We start from the raw sequence: 22,555 nt of genomic DNA on the forward strand, positions 1-22,555 counted from the left end.
GGGTTTAAGCTGGAGCATAACAAATGTGTACCACAGTCTGAAGGAAAGCCTTATCCATCACATCCTTCTCACTACACTCCTTTTACAGCTGTCAGCTAAAGATCAAATTAGTTTTTCAGATCTCTCTAAGTAAGAGACCAAACTCTTAAAATCAGATGATCTTTTTTGTAAAAAGGCTGCAGACAATGTTCACGTGAAACATGACTCAAGCTGGAGCCTGGTGGAGCCCCAGCCCGCCCATACTCCCAGGACAGGCTGTACTGCACAAGGGCATGTAGTGACAGGACAAGGGGGAATGGCTTCACACTGACAGAGGGCAGGTTCAGATGGGATATTAGGAAGAAATTCTTTCCTGTGAGGGTGGTGAGGCCCTGGCATAGGGTGCCCAGAGAAGTTGTGGTTGTCCCATCTGTGGAAGTGTTCAAGGCCAGGTTGGATGGGGCTTGGAGCAACCTGGGATAGGGGAAGGTGTCCCTGGCCATGGAAGGGGTGTGGAACTAGATGAGCTTTAAGGCCCCTTTCAACCCAAACCATTCTGTGATTCTGTATAGCACAAGGCCAGCACACATTTAACCCAGGGACAAATCTCTCACACTCCAAGGGCAGTAACATTTCTCCACCTTGGAGCAGCCATGTGGACAGCCATCAGCAAGGCTCTGATGGGTGTTTCCTCTCAAGCTCCAGGGAGAAGCTGCACCCTCATGCAAATTAAAGAGCTCAGGAGAGACTTGAGCTGCAATGCCAGGACTTTATCCCTTAACCTACCTGGCTCCCCAGCAGTCTCTCAAAAATTCACAGCAATGGAAATAAGTTACCTAAGACTGTCAAGATTAAAATGTGTTTGCATTTTTCTTGCCTGCACAGTGCAGAGAGCACATTTCTAACATAAGTGTGCGAGGGGCATTTACCCAGCAGACAGAGGAGAGCTTTATATGAATGTCTTGGTAGAAGAGCCTAGAAATTTCCTCCTTTGCCCAGCAGCAGCAGGCTCCTGCCAGGTGACTACCTCACTAGAGCTAGGCTCAACAACAGTCCAAACCCTAGAGAGGGCTGTCCTAGATCCCAGTGCTCAGAGTCACCTTCCAAGCTCAGGAACAGGAGGGCATTGCTCAGTGCAGGTGTTGGACTGATGCCCCCACCATGCACAGGCTGCTGTTGGATTAACTTGCCCACTGACAGAAAACAATATCCACTACAGATGGAAAAAGACCTGAAACCATTACAGAAAGTGTCCACTGCCCTCCTGACTGCCCCCTTTCTCCCAGGGAAGATGCTGCTGTTCCCATTTCAGTCCATGCTTCCATTGAACCACTTCACTCACCATCTGGTGTTTGGCTTACAGGACAAACCTGGTGAGTTTAACAGTCTATACCCTGATATCATGTTTTCCAGCTCACTGTCACTCTCCTCTCAGCTGGGGAACTGTTGCATTTTCAGGTGTTACCGTATCACACAGTCTGATATTCTTTCCATAATTATCAGCAGCTAACTGAAACTAAAAGTTTCACTGGCAACAAGCTAAGCTTCAGGCTATAAAAATATGCTTAAAACCAAAGGTGCCTATTTCACCAGGATGCCTTATCTGAACCTACTTCTGTAAAAGCCAGGATAAAGTACACCAGAAAACACAGCAAAAGCGACAGGATGATATATTGTTTCATTTTAGAATGTCCCAACCTTTTGTTTTTCCTCATTAATAAAAAAAGACAAATTCAGGTAGATTAAAAAACATGTCTCAGCCTTTCCCAGCCCTCTGTGGCACGAGCTGCTATAGGGGATGGAAGCAGCTGCTTCAGCCTGATAACCTGAGGGACCACGTGAGCATCCCTCCAGCATCCCTCTCTGCACCACTGGGGATGGCTCCATCCACTCAAGTGACCTCCAAGAGCAGTTAATTCCTCTTAAGTGAGACAGAAAGAAAAGTGAAAGAGGATAAGCTGTTTTTCCTGATGGACAAGAACAGAAACACTGAGCTGCACCTATGCTTCCAAACACACTTCTGAGTACACAAGCAGCAGTTTCCTTACCTGTGTTAATGGAGTCATCACTGAAACTGATGTTATCAAGTAAAATAACACAGTGTATGTCTGTGTTAGCCCTCAATCCAACAGCACTGTGTTTTGTCCTAAACAAACCCGCACTGTTATAATTTCAATATAATTCCTATCTACCTTCAATGAGAACCAATTCTTCAAGTTACCTGGACAGAAGAAAACACTATTTTGAAATTTTCATTCCCATTTTTTCTCTCCTTTATCCTAATATTGTTTTTGCCTCTTTCATATACCAGGACTATAAAAACTCACTTAAAGATGCTAATTTACCTAAGACATACACAGACAATTTCACATAAAAGGTTACAATGGTAATTGATGTTACAATGGTACTCAGAAGATTTCTTTGCTTTCAAATGATGCAATATTATACCAAAGGCAAAAGTAAACACAAGTGCACATGCTATGTGTGTGTAACCTCTTCACCGAGTAAATGAGATTAGTGTTTTTTGTAGTGTAAAACCCCAATATCTGGGTGTGAAATGTTGCCTGAGCACCCAGAGCTCATGGCTGATGCACCCACAGTGGCTGTCAGCATTCAGCATGTTTCTGCTATTAAATCAGCCCTCAAACAACGAGCTGCGAGTTCCCATGGAAGGGAGCCCGGGTTTGTGCCAGGCCATGAGCTCATCCTTTGTTTTCCCCAAGGCAGACATTCTCCCTCCTTCCTCAGGAGAGTGCTGGTTGGTGCCCCACTGGCTGGGACTGGGGGTCACAGCAGGAGCTTTCCCAGAAGCAGGCACGGCCCATCCTGCCCCAAGAGCCAGGGAGGAAGGATGGTCAGTCTCCCTAAGAAAGGAAATTCCATCTCTCCAGTCAGGAGGCTTTAACCCCCAGCTCACAGAACTCAGCATGGCCTATGCCAGGCTTTTGCAAAGAAGCACATAGAAGTTTCCTGCTTGGCAGCAACCCACAGAGAACTTAAAACAAATACTCCATCTAATTAAAGTTCACTTAAATCCATTACTCAGTTAATTACATAAGGAGACATTCACCCTTAGTAAAAAATTAAAAAAAAAAAAATCTATAATCTAGCAAAAAGTAAATATGAGCATATTTAACACCTTTTTAAGGGTCTTAAAATCAGTTCTATGGGACAGGTCAGCAGCCAACTACCCTCCCTGCTCTACTGTGGGAAACCACTGCTGTCCCCGAGTTCCCAGAGGCTCAGACTGCCCTGAAGCCCTCATGTGATTTCATTTATGTAATTAGGAGCAAGCACCATCAGCAGTGATACTGTTTGTGAAGTCAGGGCAAGTATGAAAAGCTCCCAGGAATGATGCTGCAGAGCCCATGCTGGGTGGATGCCATGTGCAATGAGAGGTGGCAGGTCCTCAGCCCTGCAGCCACACACACCTGAGCCCCTCTGACAGGAGCAAATGAAGGTGTGGTCACATTTCCACTGGCCTGGCTCACACCCAGCACTGCCTGCATTAGGCTGCTTAAACAGTAGATGCAAATTTGTCCCAATTCCTCCTCTTCACCCCATTCTGGCTGGCATTTTCACATAGCAAGCCACACACCTTGCACCTGATTTTAGTCAGAGCAAACTAACAACAAATCTCTGTGGACTGAGACCTGGGTGTCAAGAACAGAGTAACACATAGGAAAAATAATTAATAAGTGATGAGCAGAAAGAGCCTCCTCATGGTCCCTGTACAACTCCCCTGATGCTGTGGCTCTTCCCCACTGCCCAGAGCTCACCCTCTCAGTCGGGTGGTCAGGCTGGGAAAGCCACTGCTCAGGACACAGCACAAGAGAGGACCAAGAGTGCTGATGCACCTCCCTCATGCATCTCCTGAGAATGACACAGGGCTGCTCTGCTAGCTCAGTAGCACCAGGACACCACTCCCCACGGACTGCTGTGGGAAGTGCTTCTGCTGTCTGCCCTACCAGAGGAAACCCAGCCTTTCACCCCACACAGCTATTTCAGCCAAGAATCCATGTTTGGGAGGACTTGCATACTATTCCAGCTCTGGCTACGTGCTGCCAGCTTAATTTCTGCTGCAATTATTCTCCCACCCACACACTTGATCTATTGTCAATTAGCACTGACAGGGTCCCCAAAGCCCACATTTCCAGCCCCCCTGGGCCAGAGAGCTGCCAATTCTGGCAGCTTGGGAATGAACAAGAAAACAAACATCCTCTCTTTTTATTAGCACTGCATGGCAGTATTTTGACTAGCAAGCTCATGCTACAGGAAGCCAACAGCAGTGGGATCTCCAGAAACTGATGGATGGATGGATGCTCCCACTCCCCCTGTCTGCTGGGGAGGAGTGGCTGGACCAGGGCCCACAAGGACACCAACACCATGCCAGCTGAGACTGGGGATCCCACCATGTCAGCAAGGATGTCATGTCTGTGTGACGGAAATCTTAACTGCTGGCTAGAAAGCTCTGAGCTGTCCCCAGCATCCCACAGGTCCCACCTCCACCCATCTCTGGGTCCAACAAACAGGCAGCCCTTCTTTAGCTAGCAAGTCTGAACATCACTGCATTTGTGACCTCCTCTGTAGGTCCTTCCTGTTAAGGACAGACTTGTCCAGCTGATAATCAAAGTCTGCTTTAAAAAAAAATAAAAAAAAATTCCCAGAAGTTACTCACTCATCCTGTTCAGTGTTGTTCCTGCTAATTGTGAAAAAGCAGCTCTCCAGTTCAGCTTCTTCAGTTTGAGGGCAGCTATTCCCCACAGTCATGGCAATAATCAAAGTTTTAATAAGGAGGATTGATCACATTCTTGGACTCTGAGTAGTGGTTTACCAAAAAGCTCAACTGAGAAACCACAACAGATTTAGAAAAAGGGGAGAGGAAAACACCAGCTACTCCACACCTTCCAAGTTCTCTTGCACAGAAGGTAACTACAAAATTTCATTGCCTTCAACACAAAGATTACACCTAAAAAGCTATACTGTAATAACAGAAATACAGATTTTCCTACAAATCACTCAGACTGAGACATTCTGCTTATGCTCGCGTGTTTCAGGCAAGAGTTACTGCAGTTTTAAGTCAAGATTTTCAACAGATCTTTGCCCAGTATGATGAAAAAGCATATAGAGTAAAATCTGGAGGAAGAAAGGATATGTGCTCCACACTACTGCAAAGGCCACTTGGGGTAAACTCTCAAAATCTTTTTCAGGGACAAACCCCCAACCTATTTTTGTGATTTGAGGGCAGAATTCCAGCATAAATTTTCCCCTGTGTTTCAAAGCAGATTGCTTTTTTCCAGATGCAAGGAAGTGCACCTAAAGGTTGCACATATTGAGCCAAGTTATTACTTCACAATGAGATTTTTCCTTCTCACAATCTAGTAGGGGACCTTGCCAGAGGGGCTGAATGAACACAGCACAGGACAGCCCTGGGTCACCTGGCACTGCTCCACAGGGATCCCAGCCATGCCTGGGAGCTCTGCTCCCAGGGGACTGGTGCCTGCAGCAAAGATAGGCTCTCTTTGGGTGCTGATGGTCACCCTCAGCCTCACACAGGTCAGAGGACATCAGTGATAACACTTGGGTCAGCACAGCTGCTGTTCCAGGCTGTCAGCATGAACCACACTGGAGGCACAGGCGGCTTGGGGAGAAGAGTCAACCAACACATCTTGGGTGCCAGCACAGCAACCTGGAGGTGTGCCTGGAACCACCTTCACCTCCTCTCTGGGAAACCCAAAAAGCCACTAAGGAAGACAACACATGGATACAGGCACCAAAAAAAGAGACTTGTGTACCCTAGTACACACACCTCTCTTGGTGCCCTACCACAAACACATCTGCTTTACACACCTCCTCCCCAGATTTACATATTTTCAGTGTAGGTCTGGATTCAGAACAGTGCATCCCTACCCCCTTCATTATATTCTATTAAACTGTCTAATTTTTAAAAAGATCCATATGTAACATATATTAATAGCCAGATTCAAATCCAATCTGCATTAAACCTCAGGAAGTTGTATCTGGCAGTGAAACTGCTGCACATTTGTTCCTCATTTAATATTATTCATAGGTAAAGCCTAGTAAGAAAAAATATCTGTCAGAAAAGATGGCTGTAATTGATAAATGAAGCAAACATGGCCAGAATGCAAGGTCCAAGCTCACACATCAGCCTGTGCTGTGAGTCAGGGCAGGAAAGACAAACAGCCCCACGTGTTGCTGGTGTGGTACTGAGGCAGCTCTGCTGGTACTGCTGTTGTGCTGTGCCTCTGCCCGCTGTCCTAGGCAGAAATGCAGAATATCTGCAAATTCCACATCGCTGGAATGGCCAACAGACCCCATGGCCTCACACTCTGGTCCATTTCTCATGGGTTTGGGGGATCTCACCCTCGTCCTGAGCACTCGCTGGGCTCTCTGCTGCCAGTTCTTCCTCCCCATTCCTCACTGAAGAAGACCCCATTCCTTACAGCATCATCCCCTCTCTCCCACCCTTGCAGCTCTTGTATTCCTTCTGAACTGAGCCAGGGAAGGCTGAGGGGGCACCCTGGAACCCTCATCAGCACACTCTGAAAGCCTCTCTGGAAAGGAGCAGTTGAGCTAAACCAGCAGATCCTGCACACAGGCATTTTGTCAGGGCTGGAGAAAAAGCATGGAGTGGCATATGACATTAACCACCTCTGTGGAGGAGACAGCCATCTGAGCAATATTTGAACACTCAGCATCACCCAAAGGAAGCTCACATGCTTTGGGGGCAAGCACAGGGCATTCTGACAGCCTGAACTTTGATGGTCTGAAGGCTGTAGGCCTCTATCTCTGCCCTGGGAGGGGTGGCCAACCTACAGCAGTGAGGAGCCTCAGCTGGCTCGAGCCTTGCCATCTGGGTGCTCGGGGAAAGTTGGCAGCATGTGCACCAGCTCAGCACACTTCAAGGGGGAGCCAGGCAGCAGGAGCTGCCCTCTGCCTATCCCCCAGTCTCCTCCTTGTTCCCCAGATATCTCCACAACATGGACCAGAATATGCAAAAATTGACAATCCAGTACCTTATAAGCAGAGAGGGAGAAGAGAAACCCCATTTCTCGTTCCATCAAGAAGCCAAAGGAGAATGAGAGTCACCTCTGACCTTGCAAACAAGCCATTAGAGATGGGTAGGAAAGATGGAGAGACCTGCTCAGCTCCATCCACCACCTGGCTGCTGCAGGAGACGGGGTAGTAAGGCAGGGCAGGATACAGGTAGAAGGCTCCAGGGAACAGAGCTGAGGACAGAGGGAAGAGAGAAGCTGCAAAACAGAGAGAAGAAGTGAGAGAGAGAAAAAAAACCCAAAGGAAAAAGATGAGAACATTACAAAAAAAGAAATCCACCATCATGGGAGGTGAATCACTGTCACAGAATTGGGAGGGTGAAGCAGATTTTGGAAGCAGCCAAGGTAGAGGCACATCAGCTGAGGCAGATGCAGACAGACCCTGGACGTGCTGGACCTTGGGAAGCAGGCACTGGACAGTCAGAGGACTCCAAGAGCTCCATCCAAAATAACACTAACTCTGAGCTTGGTCCCAGCCTCATGGGGTCAGTGCTGGATGCCACCCTCCACGTGCTGCCCAGCCATCCTGTGTCCCCAGCAGGCTGACCCAGCAAAGCCTGGCTTGGCTGGAAGGCAGTGACACAGATGGGATTGGGCCAGATCTGCTCAAGATCTGTCACACTGCGGGAACCAGCCCAAGAAAAGCACAGATAGACCTGCAGAGAACTTGAAAACCACACATGGAAACTCCTTCACTTCTGGAAGGAGCACAGGACTTTCCAGCCTCCAGACATGGATGTCCTGTCCTCAAAAGCAAGCTGGGAGAGCAGCAGACGTGGGGCAGGGCTGCAGCTGCCGTACCTGTGGGTCCGGCTCGATGTTGATGCGGTATGCTTGAGCCTTGCCATCTTCCAGGACAGGGGGGGACCAGCTCTTCCCTTCAGATCTGCAGTGGGAAATTAAGTAAACACTACTTAAACTGCTTTCAAGAAAGCCCCAACCAAAGTGCTCCCTCCCAAACAAACAAAACCCACAAAAATCCCAAAGAAAGAAACAGGCTCTTTGAACAAAACAAAAAAGCAATTAAACAAATTAATAAAAAAAAAGCTAAAACAAACAAGCCAAACAAAAAAAAAAAAAGGAAAAGCCAAATATATATATAGCATCTATTAATTCCCTGGCAGGTTTATATTGTATTTGCAATTGTCCAAAATTATCCTCAGAAACATTACAATGATAAATAGAGAAGATGACAGTTTTATCCTATTAAAGCTCAAAACTATGCTTGAGCTACAAGGTTCTGTCTCAGTTTGGGGTTAAAGAAACAAACTTATTTTGGTCAAGACACCAGAATACAGGCTCTTGGTAGCTCCTGTTTTGCATATTCCTGGCCTTGTCCCTTTATTCTGGCCTTGAATCCTGAAAGTATTCTGATTACACATGTGTATAGATCTATGTATACATATAGACATGCAATCCCTGGCAGGCCTGTGTACTAGACCACATCAGGAATTCTATAAACACCTTTCAGGGAGAAGGCTTTCACCACCCTGTATGAATCATCCTGACCCTTTCAACAGCTGCCAGATAGAAAAAGCCCGAAAAATAGAGTTTCCATTCCCAAATGCATCTTCAGTCCTGCCAAGGCAGAGCAGAATACTGTCACTGTCCAAAGATTTTCCATGTGCCTGATCATTTTTTCCCCACAAAGGCATCTGGGGACATGGCTGGAATGTGATCTCCAGCACAGATCTCCAGCACTTTGGGTATGAGGGAGTCACAGGGGCCTGAGCAGGGTCCAGCAGGTACATCCACAGACTTCTCAGGATGCAAGAAGGTTAAGGTGGAAGACTTTAGTAAGTTCAAGATAAAGCTTTCAACATGCAAACTATTCTGTTTATCATCACAGTCTGTACATGCACCACTTCACAAAAATAGGTGCTGTTCCATGGGCACAGAGGCATCCAAGCATCCTTTGTGGACTCTCACCCCTGCCACATACCACATTCACTTTGAGTTAAATTAACAGCAGAGTCCAAGTTTGAAAAATAGGGAGCATGACTTTAACCCAGGAATTCTCAAGGAGATTTGTACCTTTGGTATTTTGTAGCTACACAAGTCAACATACAAAGCTGCCTTTACAAATCTAGGGTCTGACCACCAAATGCAGGGGCTCCCACTGACTTGAACACACTTTGGATCCAGCCCCTGAGGATTTCAGATTTTTTTTCTCATTACTGCCATTACAGCTTTTTCAACAGGGAGTGATTACTCTCATAGCTAGTTATCTTGTTCTGGTAATTCATCTTTACTGTTAGTTTTTGATATTAGGCTGGGACAATTCACTTATCAATTACTCTTTCCAACTGGGACAAAGTCCCTCCCAGGGACATCAGCATTTCCAGCAACCCCCACTTGCTTTTTGCCACGATCTGGTGCTGTGCACATTGCTTCCACATTGAAAATCAAATCCGGAGGCCCAGAACAATGGAAATGCCTCATTACATTGCAGGGATCCCATTATTATTTCTGTGCTTTCCCTGCACTGAGGTAGCCTGATGAGAGCTCGCAGCACCCTGAGGAGGGTCCAGGATGACATCCCCCCACTCAGCTCTGGAGCCCACATGCCAAACACAGCTTAAAGCATCCCCAAAGACTTCAACCTGCCAGTAAATAAGAACAGAGCTTTAGCAAGTGATTCTGATTGCAGAAGCTAGGAGCAATAGCTGTAAATTCATTCTTGTGTGAAGGTACCAGTCACGAGAATTGCCAGCACTCCCAGTTCTCCATAGCCCTGACAGAGATCACACTGTCTGACCAGAAAGCAGATAAACCTGTGCTTTCCAAAAGTCTTCATGGGTATATTTACACTTAATGACAGACATGGACAGACTTCAGTTTACATGGAGAAGCCCATTCATGGTTAATGCTTTAATGATTAAACTCAAGGCTTCACCATCAGTTCTGCAGAGTGACAAGAACTGAGACCAACTCTGACAGCTTCCAGCAACAGTCTGAACACAGACAGGCTCACATCAGCCCCAGCTTCCAACTGAAGTACACTGAAACAAGCTGATACAGCACAATCTGGGCCCCACTTGGCACTTTGAAAGGCAAAGCTAAGGTGAATGGGAGAATCACCAGCCTCACCAAAAAGAAAGTCAAGTTGTAAGTTTAATGAGCATTTATGCTTATACAGGGAGACCCCCTCTTTTCCCTGGGAACAGCAAAATACCATGTAATCTGAACTAATCCAAAACAATTAAGAGATTACTCTGCCTGAGAGAACAATGCTCAGGCAGCTACTGTAGGAGGGGCTGATGCTTGGAGCCCACAGCCCAACCCCAGCTGCCAGGAACATCCCATGTCCACATCCCCAGCAGGACCAGCAGCAGGGGGTCCCCTGTACCCCCAGAGCAGGGGGGACTCAGGGGCCAGCAGAGTCACCCCAAAACCCCCAGCAGCAGGCTCACCCCACCAACAGTCAGAGCTTTGTGTTTAGGCAACAGCAAAATCCCAACACATTTCTCATACGTCACAGGCAACAGATCAGGCATCACTCAAATGTTCCAAGTTGTTTAATTTACAGCTCAAGGACAGGAAAAGTGTTCTCAGATGTGCTATAGGGGATTAAAGGCAGTTATGTGGAAATCATTACCCTGCACTTACACCACTCTGTTCTCTTAATGGCATCTAGGACAATCCCAAGAAAAATAACTTAACCTAGGTTAGTGCAAGGCCTTCCACACAGGGCTTCATAGGAAACGGACCCATAAACAGGACATCACCAAAAAAACCCAAAGCTGCAGACATCTTTTATCCCACCATTTGCTTTCTAAATGTCTCAGTCATTCTCAAAGATTACTTGCACATGCTCACATATTTTACCAGAATGTTTTTTCACCTGGTAGTGATCTGCTAGTCTCACTCTCAACATTTGTAGAGCTGCTCTTAAGTTGCAAGAATTCCTGTGTCTTACCGAATTTCTTATTTCTCCATCCCCTAAAAACTAACATTTATCACTTGGGGATGTGCCAGCCTGGATCCAGGTCACTGCTGTCACCATGCAACCACAAACCACCAGAATCATCAGGTTGCTATATTTCACCCCCTTTCTTTGGGGGGTGACTCCAGGGTCCTGCCCATCTCCAGCATGCTCTTCACCTCCCACTGTGGCACATCACAGTGCTCACAGCTGATTGTTACCACTGACATGGCCATTAGCTGAGCTCTGTCTAGAAGCAGCTACAGCCAAACTTCCCAGGCTTGTGAACCTCACCCCAATAACCAGGAGGTGTGGGATCCATCCTCTGCACCCCAAAGGACACAGCTCCTTCAGTCAATGGGAAGAAGCTGGAGGATTTCTCCTCCTTCATTCCTCTCAGCTGAAACCATTGTGTATTGCTCTGGAAAGCTGCCGGGTTTCCTCTCTATTAGCCTTCAAGGAGCTCCAGAGGGGAAGCTGTGATTCACTTTTTCAGTTGTACTTTTACTGGAAACTTGAGAACATACATTGTCATCCTTCCCATCTTCCAGCAGCTTGCCTGTGCTGCTTACAGCTAACAGACCCCAATAAAATCCCCAGGAACTGAGGGAGATGGGAGGAACACCAACTACGTGAGGTTTCAGGTACTCTTGGGGCTACAAGTCCAGTAGATTCATTACTGGGCTTTCTTACACAAACTTTCAGAGAAACTCCTTTTTAAATAGAGCAGGGATAGATAATATTCTTAGTCAATTCTCCAAGCAGACTCAGTGGCATAAACAGCAAACCAAGGAGGAAGAAACTGCTTCCAGGACATAATTTAGATAGAAGAAATCAAAGCTGAACCTTTGAGGATTTATTCTTTGACACCACAGTCAGGAAATAAATTCAACTGAACCACCCTGGGGTTCTTGGCTGCACCTGGGGCCAGGCCGATGCTCCCAGTTGTCCAGCACCCACCTGGCCCTGTGCACAACAGCCCCAGGGCTGTCACCACAAGAAAGGGCTGGAATTGGATTGGACTGGAAATCACAAAAATGTGAAAGCTGAAAAAGCCTCTTAGACCATCAAGCCCCAGTGCTACCCCAGCATTGCCAAGCCCACCACTAAACCTTGTCCCCAAGTGCCACATCCACATGTCTTTTAAATCCCTCCAGGGAAATGAGGTCCCTGGGCTTGAAAACTCTTTCAGCAAAGAAATTTTTCCCAACAGCCAATTGAAACCTCCCCTGGCACACTAACACACTTCTTGCCTCTTAAGGAATTTGTTGTGTAACTTGGAAGCAACTTCACAGTGAGTAAAAAGAACAAGTTTTATACCAGGTGTTTGTGAGTAATAGTTCATGGGGCTGCTCAACACCCCGGATCTTTCTCCAGCCAGCTGCCACATAACTGGCCTGACCCTTCCTGCACTAAGGCAGGCAAAGTACATCTCGTGCTACCTTGGCTTGAGATTCAACAGCTGGGAAGATGATGATGGAACAGCTGCCTAATTTATCACCAGAGCAGCCTGAACCATCCCGCTGAATCTTAATCAGCACCATCACTGCCCTCCCCACAGCCTCACTGAGCCCATGTGGACTCTTGGCCTCCCATTCTGGAGCCATTAACCACAGCCTGAACATCCAGGCCTTGTTCCAGGAGTGCCCACACCAAGTAATTCCTCACATCTTACATCAGTGCCCACATAGGCATCAGTTACATAAATCAACTCCTTTTGTAAACCAATGAGGATTTTCAATCACTTTGTTTCAGAACAGTAAGGCCACTGTGCTGCTTTGCCTTTCACTGCCCAAAGACAGACTTGCACATGTTGGGGAAAAGCAGGATCCAAAAGAAATCCAGGGACAAAACACCCACTAACTTCAGGGAGGTCAGGGCTCTGGCCAAGAAAGGAGATAGAAAATGGAGGGTATGAAGAAAGAAGTAAAACCCCCTCAAGAGATTTGTCCTTGATAAAGGACAAGAAGATTTGAAAAAAAGAAAATATCTTCTAGTCCAGCCTGAGAGCAGGGGCAGCTTCACAGATACCAACACTGACTGTGGGCTCCAGGGGTACAGGAGAGCCATGGAGCCCAACGTGCTTAAAAACCTGTGACATCCCCTTGCCAGCAGTTTTCCCAATGTGGGCACAGGGCCAGTTTCTTCAGGAAAGCTGCAGCACAAGCCTTCATCCTCCCTGGCAGATGACAAAAGGTTCAGAAAAAGCTGTGGGGCTCGCCCTGGCCCTCTGGCACTGATGGGCAGGTCTGGACAGTGCTGCCAAGGGTTTCCTGGCAGTCTGTGTCAGCAGGAACAGCAATGCCATGAGGTCTCCCATCCCACACCCAAGGTACTTTCAAGTGATTGCAGCAAAACACAGCTCCAACCCAATTTTATGGCTGCCTTTAATTGATGCGTGATTCTTGGTCTTGGTCAGGCCACAGCAACTCCCACTTCTTGTTTTCCCCACATTCTGACTTTCCTACTGAACTTCCTAGTCCAAGGGCATTTACTGACCAGAGTCTGAAAACAAAACCCATCTTGTTCTCTAGCTCAGTAACACATAATGTCAAGGGTTGATGGAGAAAGGGCATGGAATGAAGCAGTCCAGAGGGCACCGTGGGGATGGAAACACTGCACAGCTTCCTTTCCTTCCCTTCACACTCCTGCCTGGCTGGAGGAAGCCTGCTTTGACAAAACAGTTCCTCACTTAAAGACATGCAACAGACAGGCTTCTTATTTCAACTGTATTTCAGACAAACACATTTAAAAATAAATCTTTTGTGTTGGCTTGCAAACTGTATTTTGTTGAAGGCAGCGTACAGAAAAGATGTTGCTTGAAGAGCAACCTCTGCCCAAAGGAAAAGATCCTAATCCACACCACCACAGGCAGGGCTTTCCTGAAGCTCAGCCTCAGAGCAGGGCCCAGGGTGTTGATCCAGAGCTGTGACAAACAGCAGTGGCTGGACATGTACACAAACCAACAAAACCCCTCATTATTGCCCCAGGACATGGCTCCCTGAGCAGGACCAGGTCACCCCACATTCTAGGAGGCAGATCCTGGAGCAGGGATCCACTCACACCTAGGAGGGAATGCCAGATGTGCTTCCAGCAATGACTAACAGCTGGGCAACAGGATCCCACAGGTCACTTGGGAGACAGGAGAGAAATCCAAGAACCAAGTCACTGTGCACCCACTTTGGGCCGAACTAAAAATTGACCTAATAGCTCATCACTGGAGCTGCTGTCCCTACTGCAGAAAAAACCTAAATACTCAGTTTTTCCTGTCAAGAGAAATGCCACTCTCACAGGCATCTCTGGCCACAGCCAAGGTGAGTTCCGCCCTTGGAGAAGCCACCAAACAGTGTTACCTCCAAGAGGAGCCACCCCAAGCTGAACAGCTCCTCACCTCACCATCTGTTCCTGCCTTGCAGAGCCCTGAGCATTTATTGCCTATGAGAAACAAAAGTCTTCAAAATCTGTGTTTATGAAGACTTTAAGGCTTGACAATTGCAACCTTTGCAATCCTACTGCTTAGCAAAGACCAACCATGTCACCCACAAACCCTGCACCACAGAAAAGCTGTGGGCCACCACCAGCAACATCTCTGTTAGAAAATTCACCTCCTCTGGACACACCAAAAGGTCTCACTGTTAAAAATATCCACACCTTGCTAGGTACAGTTGGAAAAAACCGACTTGAAGCCACAGACCCTCCACACAGCATCTTCCAGATCACCCTGAGGTCATGAATGACCATGGGAAGGGAAACCAAGCAGCCAGATCACCCCCAACCCCAGCAAGTCACATACCAACAGTGCTGTGAGACCACTGTGACCACAACCTCTGCCCTGTGCAGGAACCACCACTTAGGAGAGGAGATGCACCTGCACAGAGATATTTAAGGGTCCAGTCTGAGCCAAAAAACCCCACCAGTTGACATCAGGGGCTAAAACGAAGTGTAAAGGTGGGAATCCAGTCCATCAAGTCACACAGCAGAAATCCTCATCCATGAGGATAATCCCTGCCACACTGCAGGTGAAAGCTGCTTTCAGCAGAACGTGGTTCTAACTCCCAGTGAAGCTGCTCTGCTGCCAGACCAGCCCAGCAGCTGGTGGCTCACCAAAACCTCCTGCCACTACGGATTTTCACCTCTCCCAAGGAGAGCTCCAGTAGCCTGCAGGCAGTCAGGAAGGGAACCCTGGTCCTGCCCTGGGCACAGGTCCTCTTGGGGGTAGAAAATCACCTGGTCTCCCTAAAACTGCTCCAGATGGAAAGCAGAACAACTGCCCTCCTTGGCTATGGGAAACTCCACCTGTGTGAAGGGGTTTTGCTTGCTTTCCTTTTCTTTCTTTTGTAATACCAAAGTCACATCATCTGTACACCATGGGCTGAGCTCAGGGGACTTGGCTTTAGCCAGGCAGCTCAGAGATCCTGTCTGAGGAACCATGACCAACCACTGAGGGTTTGCTCCATTTATGGCAGTGCTCCTTCCCAACTTCCCAGGCATCCAGTAAGAACTACATGGTTTTCCAAGAAAACTATAAACAGTAAATGATAGCTCTTTATATCAGGAAATGCCTCTTTAATCTGAAGTGGAAAACTATATTCACTTATTTAAACTTATGCCAGATAGTATTAGCCATTTATGAACCTTATAAGGAGCACTCATTTTGCTTGGATAATTTGTGATTTTGCTATAAAATTAATTCCAATAGAAACCAAAAAAAGACCACGAAAAAGAAACCAAACAAAACCACCCCACAAATACACAAAAAAGCCACAACACACACACAAAAAAGAAAACTAAACAAAAAATAAACCCCAATACCAAACTCATGCCTTCATTTTGCTTTGAAATACCCTAAAAAGTGAATTTGGCAGGAGCTTCAAATATTTTTTATTGAACAGATGCTTAAAATGATGGGTGGATGTCAATGAAGTGGAAGGGTTTGTCCAAAGGACATTTTGATTCCCATGCTACTCTTGCTTGAGTTGACACAACCACAAAGACTCAACTCAGGCCACAGCCTGGACAAGCCTTACAAGGTACAAATAATAGTCCACATGTAAAAATGAACTGAACCCACTTTTTCTACCAGTGAACCATTAAAAATAATTTTTTTGAAAACACAGGACAATTTCCCAGAACGATGGGGTTGCTCCAAGAACCCAGCCTGAGAGCATATCTGCTCCAGGGCCAGCCAAAAGCCCTCTGAGCAAAACTGAGACAGGAGCACATCAGAGAGAACCAACCTGTTCACAGAGAGCAGCAGCTGATCCACACATGCTTTGATCTTGTTTTGAGCTTCTAGATGTGTCATGTTGTCCGTGCTCTCTCCGTTAATTGCCAGAATAACATCTCCTGGGCACAAGTCTGCCATGGCTGCTTTACTGCCAGGGTTAATCTGGGAAAAAACAAAAAAGGGTTACTTAAAAGAATTCTGGGGTTTTTTTAAAAAGAAGTCCAGTTTCTTGGAATAAGATGCAGGTAAAGGGAACAGTTATTTCTGGAGATGATGTATTTTCTCTACACCAATCTCAACCACCCAAGACTGGATGTCAGAGCTCTCAGGTAAGCCCCAGGTCTCCAAGGGCCATCCCCTACAACAACATTCTTTGAAATAAGGAATTTCAGTCAACTCCAGCCACTGTGTGACCAGGTCCCATCTTCACATTTGTCTCGTGCTTGAAATAAATGTAATCCACTCTTTCCAGAGAGATGCTTCGCACTCCTTTAGCTTGCAGACTTTTCACAATGCTGCAAGAGTCAGTCCCCAAGCAGCACATGAAACCCTCCTCTGCTTAACCACCACCCCTGCCTGGGGGAGAGGTCACATTTGACATCACTTCTTCTCGACTGACATTCCAAATGTCCTGTCTCTTTCTAGCCCTGCGTGGTCACCAGCCCCAGAGGGATTTAGCAGATATGGCACTCGGGAACATGGTTTAGTGGTAGTCTTGGCAGTGGTGAGGTAACAGCTGGAATTGAGGATCTTTACGATCATTTCCATCCTAAATGATTCCATGATTTTATTCTATAAATATCACATAGCTCTTTAAGCCTCCACAATTCTTTCCTTCTGGTTTTGTCAGAGAGCCAGAACCTTATAAAACTTCTAACTTCTTTCCTGAGGAACTAATGACAGGTCCAGGTACAGTTTGTGGTCAGCAACAAGACCAATCCTATAGCCCATAAAAGAGGTTCTTGAGAAATTACCATTTCATTTACATCATCCTAAATGTGGTTTTAATTTCTACAGTAATACAGAATGACGCAAGGCATATTCAGAGCAGGTAAACGTGTCTGGTTAAACCCCATGCTATGTGTTTTCCCTCTAATTTCCTCTTCAGTCTATTCACAGCATCTGCTAACCAAACACATTTTATCAACCGAGAAGTTATGGCAAGCCTGACTTTTAGTTATTCATGTGTCACTGCATTAAAGCAAGCTGGTGCTTTGGTTCTGTTTACTCTTGATTTACACAGATGGAATTCCCTGTCTCAGGTGGTGGGTCTCTGCCCCACCCTGCTTGAGAAATCCAGACAAGAGGAGCACTGCTCTCCCCACCACCTCCCCTTGGTTTACAGCGGTGTGTGACAGCAACCAGGCAGACCAGGCACAGTTTTTCAGACACTGAGACCAAGTGGGCCAGTTCCCCCGTGCCCAGAAGCCCCCCCACCACAGGCCATCATGAAACAGGTGGTTTTTTTAGAAAAGGGGCATGCACATGCACCTCCCAGCTTTCATCTTGATTTCATACAATCCTACAATGGCTTGTAGGATTAAAGATCACCTAATGATCATCTTGTTCCAACAGAGTAGCACCTTCCACCCAGGTTGCTCCAAGCCCCATCCAACCTGGCTTTCAACACTTCCAGGGACAATTTGTTCTATTTTTGCAGGGAATTCAAAGAGGATTTAGTCTTACCACAACAGCCCCTGTGGATTGCACTAGAGCTATCCCTGAGAAGCAGACAGCCCCAGGGCCTGCTGCCCTGCTCCCTGCAGAACCACAGCTACTGGCACCACTGAAACACGAACCTGAAGGTGTTTGAGAAGCTCCAAACCACTTCTGACAGTTAAGTAGAACTGGCAGCCCGAGTTCCAGCTTTTGTTGCATTGTCAGAGTAAATCAGTATTTGCCATTTGCCCTTCAATAGTTTGAGCTGGGCTGTTTGGCTCCAACAAACCCGCCCAGACCAACTGCTCAGGGGCTGCCCCATGACTCAGCGCAGAGCAAACAACAGGAGACGGCTTCCAGCTCCACACACATTAGCACATTAGCACAGGGCATTTCAAGCCAGGACAGGATTATTTTTCCCCTGGCATTGTTAGGGATTTTTTGACCCCTGTACCCATCCACAGGGTATTAGGGTCCTTTTACAGCCACGGAAGCTGCCAGACTCATCAGAAAGTCAACTTAAAGCTCATCCAGCAACTCCAAGGAAGCACCTCCATGCTCTTGCCTGCTGTTATCTGCTTCCCACAATGTCCATCCCACAGCCCTGGCTGCCAGCAGGCTTTTAGACTAACAGACCTTCAGCTTGACCCAGGACAGCTGTATTTTGTTCTTGTCTATTCAGTGCTGTCTAGATGTCTGATGGATTTTTTCCTACTGTACTGATCTTAACCACGTTGTAGCTTCCTTGAAGAATAGGATGTTCACAAATGGGACTCCTAGCTGTTTCCTATTGTAAGCTTCTGCTTTATTTCAAATTATTTTGGCAGTATTTTCATATTAGCATTTTATGCTAGCTGTGGAGATGACCAAGGGCTTGAAATGGAGCTGCACTCCAAGAATTCATTTGAGATACAGCATCGGTGTCTCAACAGCTTGGGAATCATTATTGTAATGTCTGTCAGGCCCAAAGTTTGTATTTTAGTGAATAATATTTAAAATACTGTAGACTAAGTTCTCCTAACCCACAGCTGTGCAAAGCCATTGATACCAAACACTCCACAGAAAGCCTGACAAGTCTGGTTATGGGTCAGTGCTGTGCCTGAATCCTAGTGCAGGGGTTCTACCTGCTTTGGACATGGCTTAGTGGTGACCTCAGCAGTGCTGGGTTAACAGCTGGACTTGATGGCCCTAAAAATCTTGTCCCACAAAGCATTCTGTGATTGTATGACATTGGAGCCTGGCAGTGCACAGAGGTGTGGGATGGAGCTTGTATCACAGGCACTCACTTGTGCCTCTCTCCAGAGAGCCCTCAGGTCTGTCCTGAGTGAGAACCACAGTGTGTGTGACTTCAAGGAAGCACACATGAATCTGAGAGTAATCAGACAGGTCATGAAGTTAAAAACACTGCAAAGAAAACCTGCACCAAGTCACTGCAGCCTTGTGCTCTTGAAAGGGGCCTCCAAAGAAGGTGATGTCTGAGAACAGGAGAGGATTAAGAAAAACAGTGGCAAGATTTTATTTGGTTTTGAAGTTCTCCATCTGTGCCAAAAACACACCATTTCAAAAATCAATGCTGAATGAGCACAGACCAAGCCCAGACTGATGGATACGTAACTCAGGGGGTGTGAGCTATCTAGCCACCACAGGCAGCAGAGAGTGCCCTAAAGCCAAGTCCCAGCTCATGCACCAGGGCCCAACGTGGGTTATGGGCCCTGGCACCTGCTGCACCCTGTGCCACGCCTCATCTTGCCGGGCTAGCTGCCTGCCAGGATTTGGGCTGCTGGTGTCCTTTTCTGTAACAGGCAGGGCAGCTACACACCAGCAAGGAGCCAGCCCTGTCCCTCACACCCTGCTGAGCCCCAGGGCAGCAGCGCCCCACCATCTGTTGGGTGTTCCAGGTGGGGAATTCTGAGGTGGTCTAAGCCATCATGCCATCAGCAGCTCAGCGGGGTCTTGCTTCCTGTGAGGCCATGTAGCTCCCAAAGACCCCTGCAAAACCCCCAAAACCACAGCAAACACCACGGGCTTAAAGAAACATATGTATTTGTATTACAATTCCCCTAAAGGGTTTTATTTTTCAATCAGACAAGAATCCTGCCTCCTGTGGAAGCTCTGAGCTTCCAAAGACATAACTTCATGAAGCACTGAGGTGAACTCCCAGCCATCAGCTAACTCACACTCCTGGTTACTGCTGCCTTGCATGCAAAAGTATTTTTCCAACAACATAAATTCAGCTAATGGAGACTTGGAGTGAAGTTGCCCAACCAGACCTGCAGAAAGTGGAGAGGACCATGTCTCCATATCTACCTGCTCCAGGAGTACCATCCAGCCTCCTCCTGTGTGCCATCCCTGGTGCTCAGCAGGTTCTGAGACACAGCCTGGGATGCAATCCAGAAGAGCTGATTGTTTTATAGAATCACAGAATGGTTTGGGTTGGAAAAGACCCTAAAGGTCATCTTGCTCCAACACCCTGCCAAGGGCAGGGACACCTTCCTCTAGACCATGATGCTCCAAGCCCCATCCCACCTGGTCTTGAACAATTCCAGGGATGGAACAGCCACAGCTTCTCTGGGCAACCTATGCCAATGCCTCACCATGCTCACAGAAATATTTTTTTCCTCATATCTAATCTAAATCTTTCTTACTTCAGCTTAAGGCCATTCCCCCAAGTTTTCTGTGAGTGAATCAAAGCAGCTCAGAGGGATGGGTCCAGTGGAATGGATCTGTCATCAGGGACATGGCAGGGCTGGAGTGAGCTCTTCATGAGATGGCTGGGCAGATCCCAGTGCTCCCCACCACCTGAGCACTGCTACATTTTCAGCAGGAAGGAACCAAGCATGAAATAAGTGCAGAACCAGTTCATGTGCTGGGGAGGTCCCGGCCCTTGTGTTTCCACAGCTCCTTTTATGCCCATAGAAGCTCTGGTGTGCTCTCTGCCCAAGGCAGCCGCGCACGCACAGCACGGCTGCCGCTCTGAGAACGCGGCGTGCACGCCTGCCAGCCCTACTGCTCTCCCAAAATTAAATAAAGAACAACCCTCTGAGCTTAACCCCTCCACAAAAACAAGCAGCTGCTTCCTCACTTCTCTCGCTCAAAACATGGAGATGCTTCAGAAAGCTTATAAACAAAGACTAAAAGAAACAAACCACTTTCCCAGCAATGACACCGTGGAGCAGAGCAGGAGGGGTGTTTGCAGAGCACATGCCCCAGGTAAGCAGCCCCAGGCCCTCCAGATCCCAGAGAGCAGCCCCTCCCCACACAGCATGCCTGTGGAGGGCGCGTCCTGCAGGGATTTGTTCCTCTAGGGAGCCAGAATGTACTTCCCCCCCCTTTTCTAATAAGAATATTATTTTTCCTAATCCCCTCAGGATACATCTCATTTGTCACATCTTTCTATGTCCTCCATATAGCTTCAAAAAATACCAGAGGTCCAATAGTGGTGTCTGTCCCAACCCCCTCTATTGTCCCAGCAAGAAAAAGACAAATTTAAAGAAAGAGCTTCCAGTGGACAGCCCTTCTTTCACTGTCCTCTGCCTCCAAAGAAGTCACCACAGAAGGTTCAGTGACAGCACTGCAAGCATCACCTCCACAGCATGTCTTTTGCCAAATCATCCACCAGGGAACTCTATCTCAATAAACACAACCAATTTTTAAAAATAATTTTTTCAATCATATTCCCCACTGCTTTTTCCAGGATTATCATCCACCTCTCCACTCTCCTCTAAGGCAATTACCCTCCAGCAGCCCCCTTCTCCAGCCAAGTGCATACTCTGAATGCTACGAAACAGACTGGGACAGTCCTAAAGACAGCAGCAGCTCTCTTATCTGGCCACTGGAGCATCGCTAGGATTTACTGAGTGCTGGCATCTGACAATGACAGGCCATTAAAATAAAGTACATTGGGGCAACTGCCTTGTGCTTAACCTAAATTGGTTGCTGCTGGAGCTGTGCAGTCTAATTTAGTAAGCAAGATTATTTGCACCAAGAGAAGTTTGCTCTTGAAACACAGTGTTCTGTCTGCCCTGGAGCCTGGCCACAGAAGGGAGCCAGGGCTGGGAGAGCATTCAAGCCAGGGTGAAATCCCCATGCCTGCATCCCCTGCCCTCACAGGGATGGGAGCCCTGCCCACCACCAGGATGGCTCTACTTGGAAACAGCTTTGCTCAAGCCAACTTTAGAATTGGGCAAACACCACAAGCTGAAACAATCAATAGTTTAGTAAAAGGTTAATTTGTAATATTAACTTAATCCCTTTTTAGTTCTGCTCTTTTCCCCAGAAACCTGCATCTAAGGTCACCTGTGTCAGGATTGAAGGATGAGGGCTGCAGCTCCTCACTGCCTGCAAGGCCTCAGCACAGTCATGGCAAAGATTAGGTGAGTCTTTATTCACACAGAATTTTTTTAATCCAAATCAACAAAAGGTGCCTATTCAGGCCATTCCCATGTCCCATAATGAAGGCAGCTTTATCTCTGCCACATCTTCACTTTTTGTTGAAAGTGTTCTCTAATGCACCCCATCAGTGAACAAAGCCAGGATTTAAAGGGTTAAAAGGCGCAATCCCAAACAAGCCTACACAGACCACAGCACTCTTCTCTTAAATCAGTGGTAGTTTGTTGTAGGCAAGGCCGGGGGAATTCTCTGTTCTGCAACTGTGATCAAAAGGACCCGATTAAAGTCTTTGAGAGACTT

General features: G+C 47.1%; 1 protein-coding gene across 2 annotated transcripts in view; it reads right to left on the reverse strand.

Moving 5' to 3' along the window:
- Window positions 1-22,555, reverse strand: part of PDLIM4 (PDZ and LIM domain 4) — a 47,104-nt gene that overhangs the window by 16,492 nt on the left and 8,057 nt on the right. For both annotated transcript variants that reach the window (XM_039701753.1, XM_039701752.1), the window contains exons 2-3: window positions 16,218-16,369; window positions 7,857-7,941 (exon numbers count right to left, since the gene is read on the reverse strand). In XM_039701753.1, the coding sequence (XP_039557687.1) occupies window positions 7,857-7,941; window positions 16,218-16,369 (237 nt within the window). The remainder of the gene's footprint in view (window positions 1-7,856; window positions 7,942-16,217; window positions 16,370-22,555) is intronic.

This window comes from Passer montanus, unplaced genomic scaffold (genome assembly GCF_014805655.1).
Source record: "Passer montanus isolate IOZ18808 unplaced genomic scaffold, ASM1480565v1 scaffold15, whole genome shotgun sequence".
NCBI lineage: Eukaryota > Metazoa > Chordata > Aves > Passeriformes > Passeridae > Passer > Passer montanus.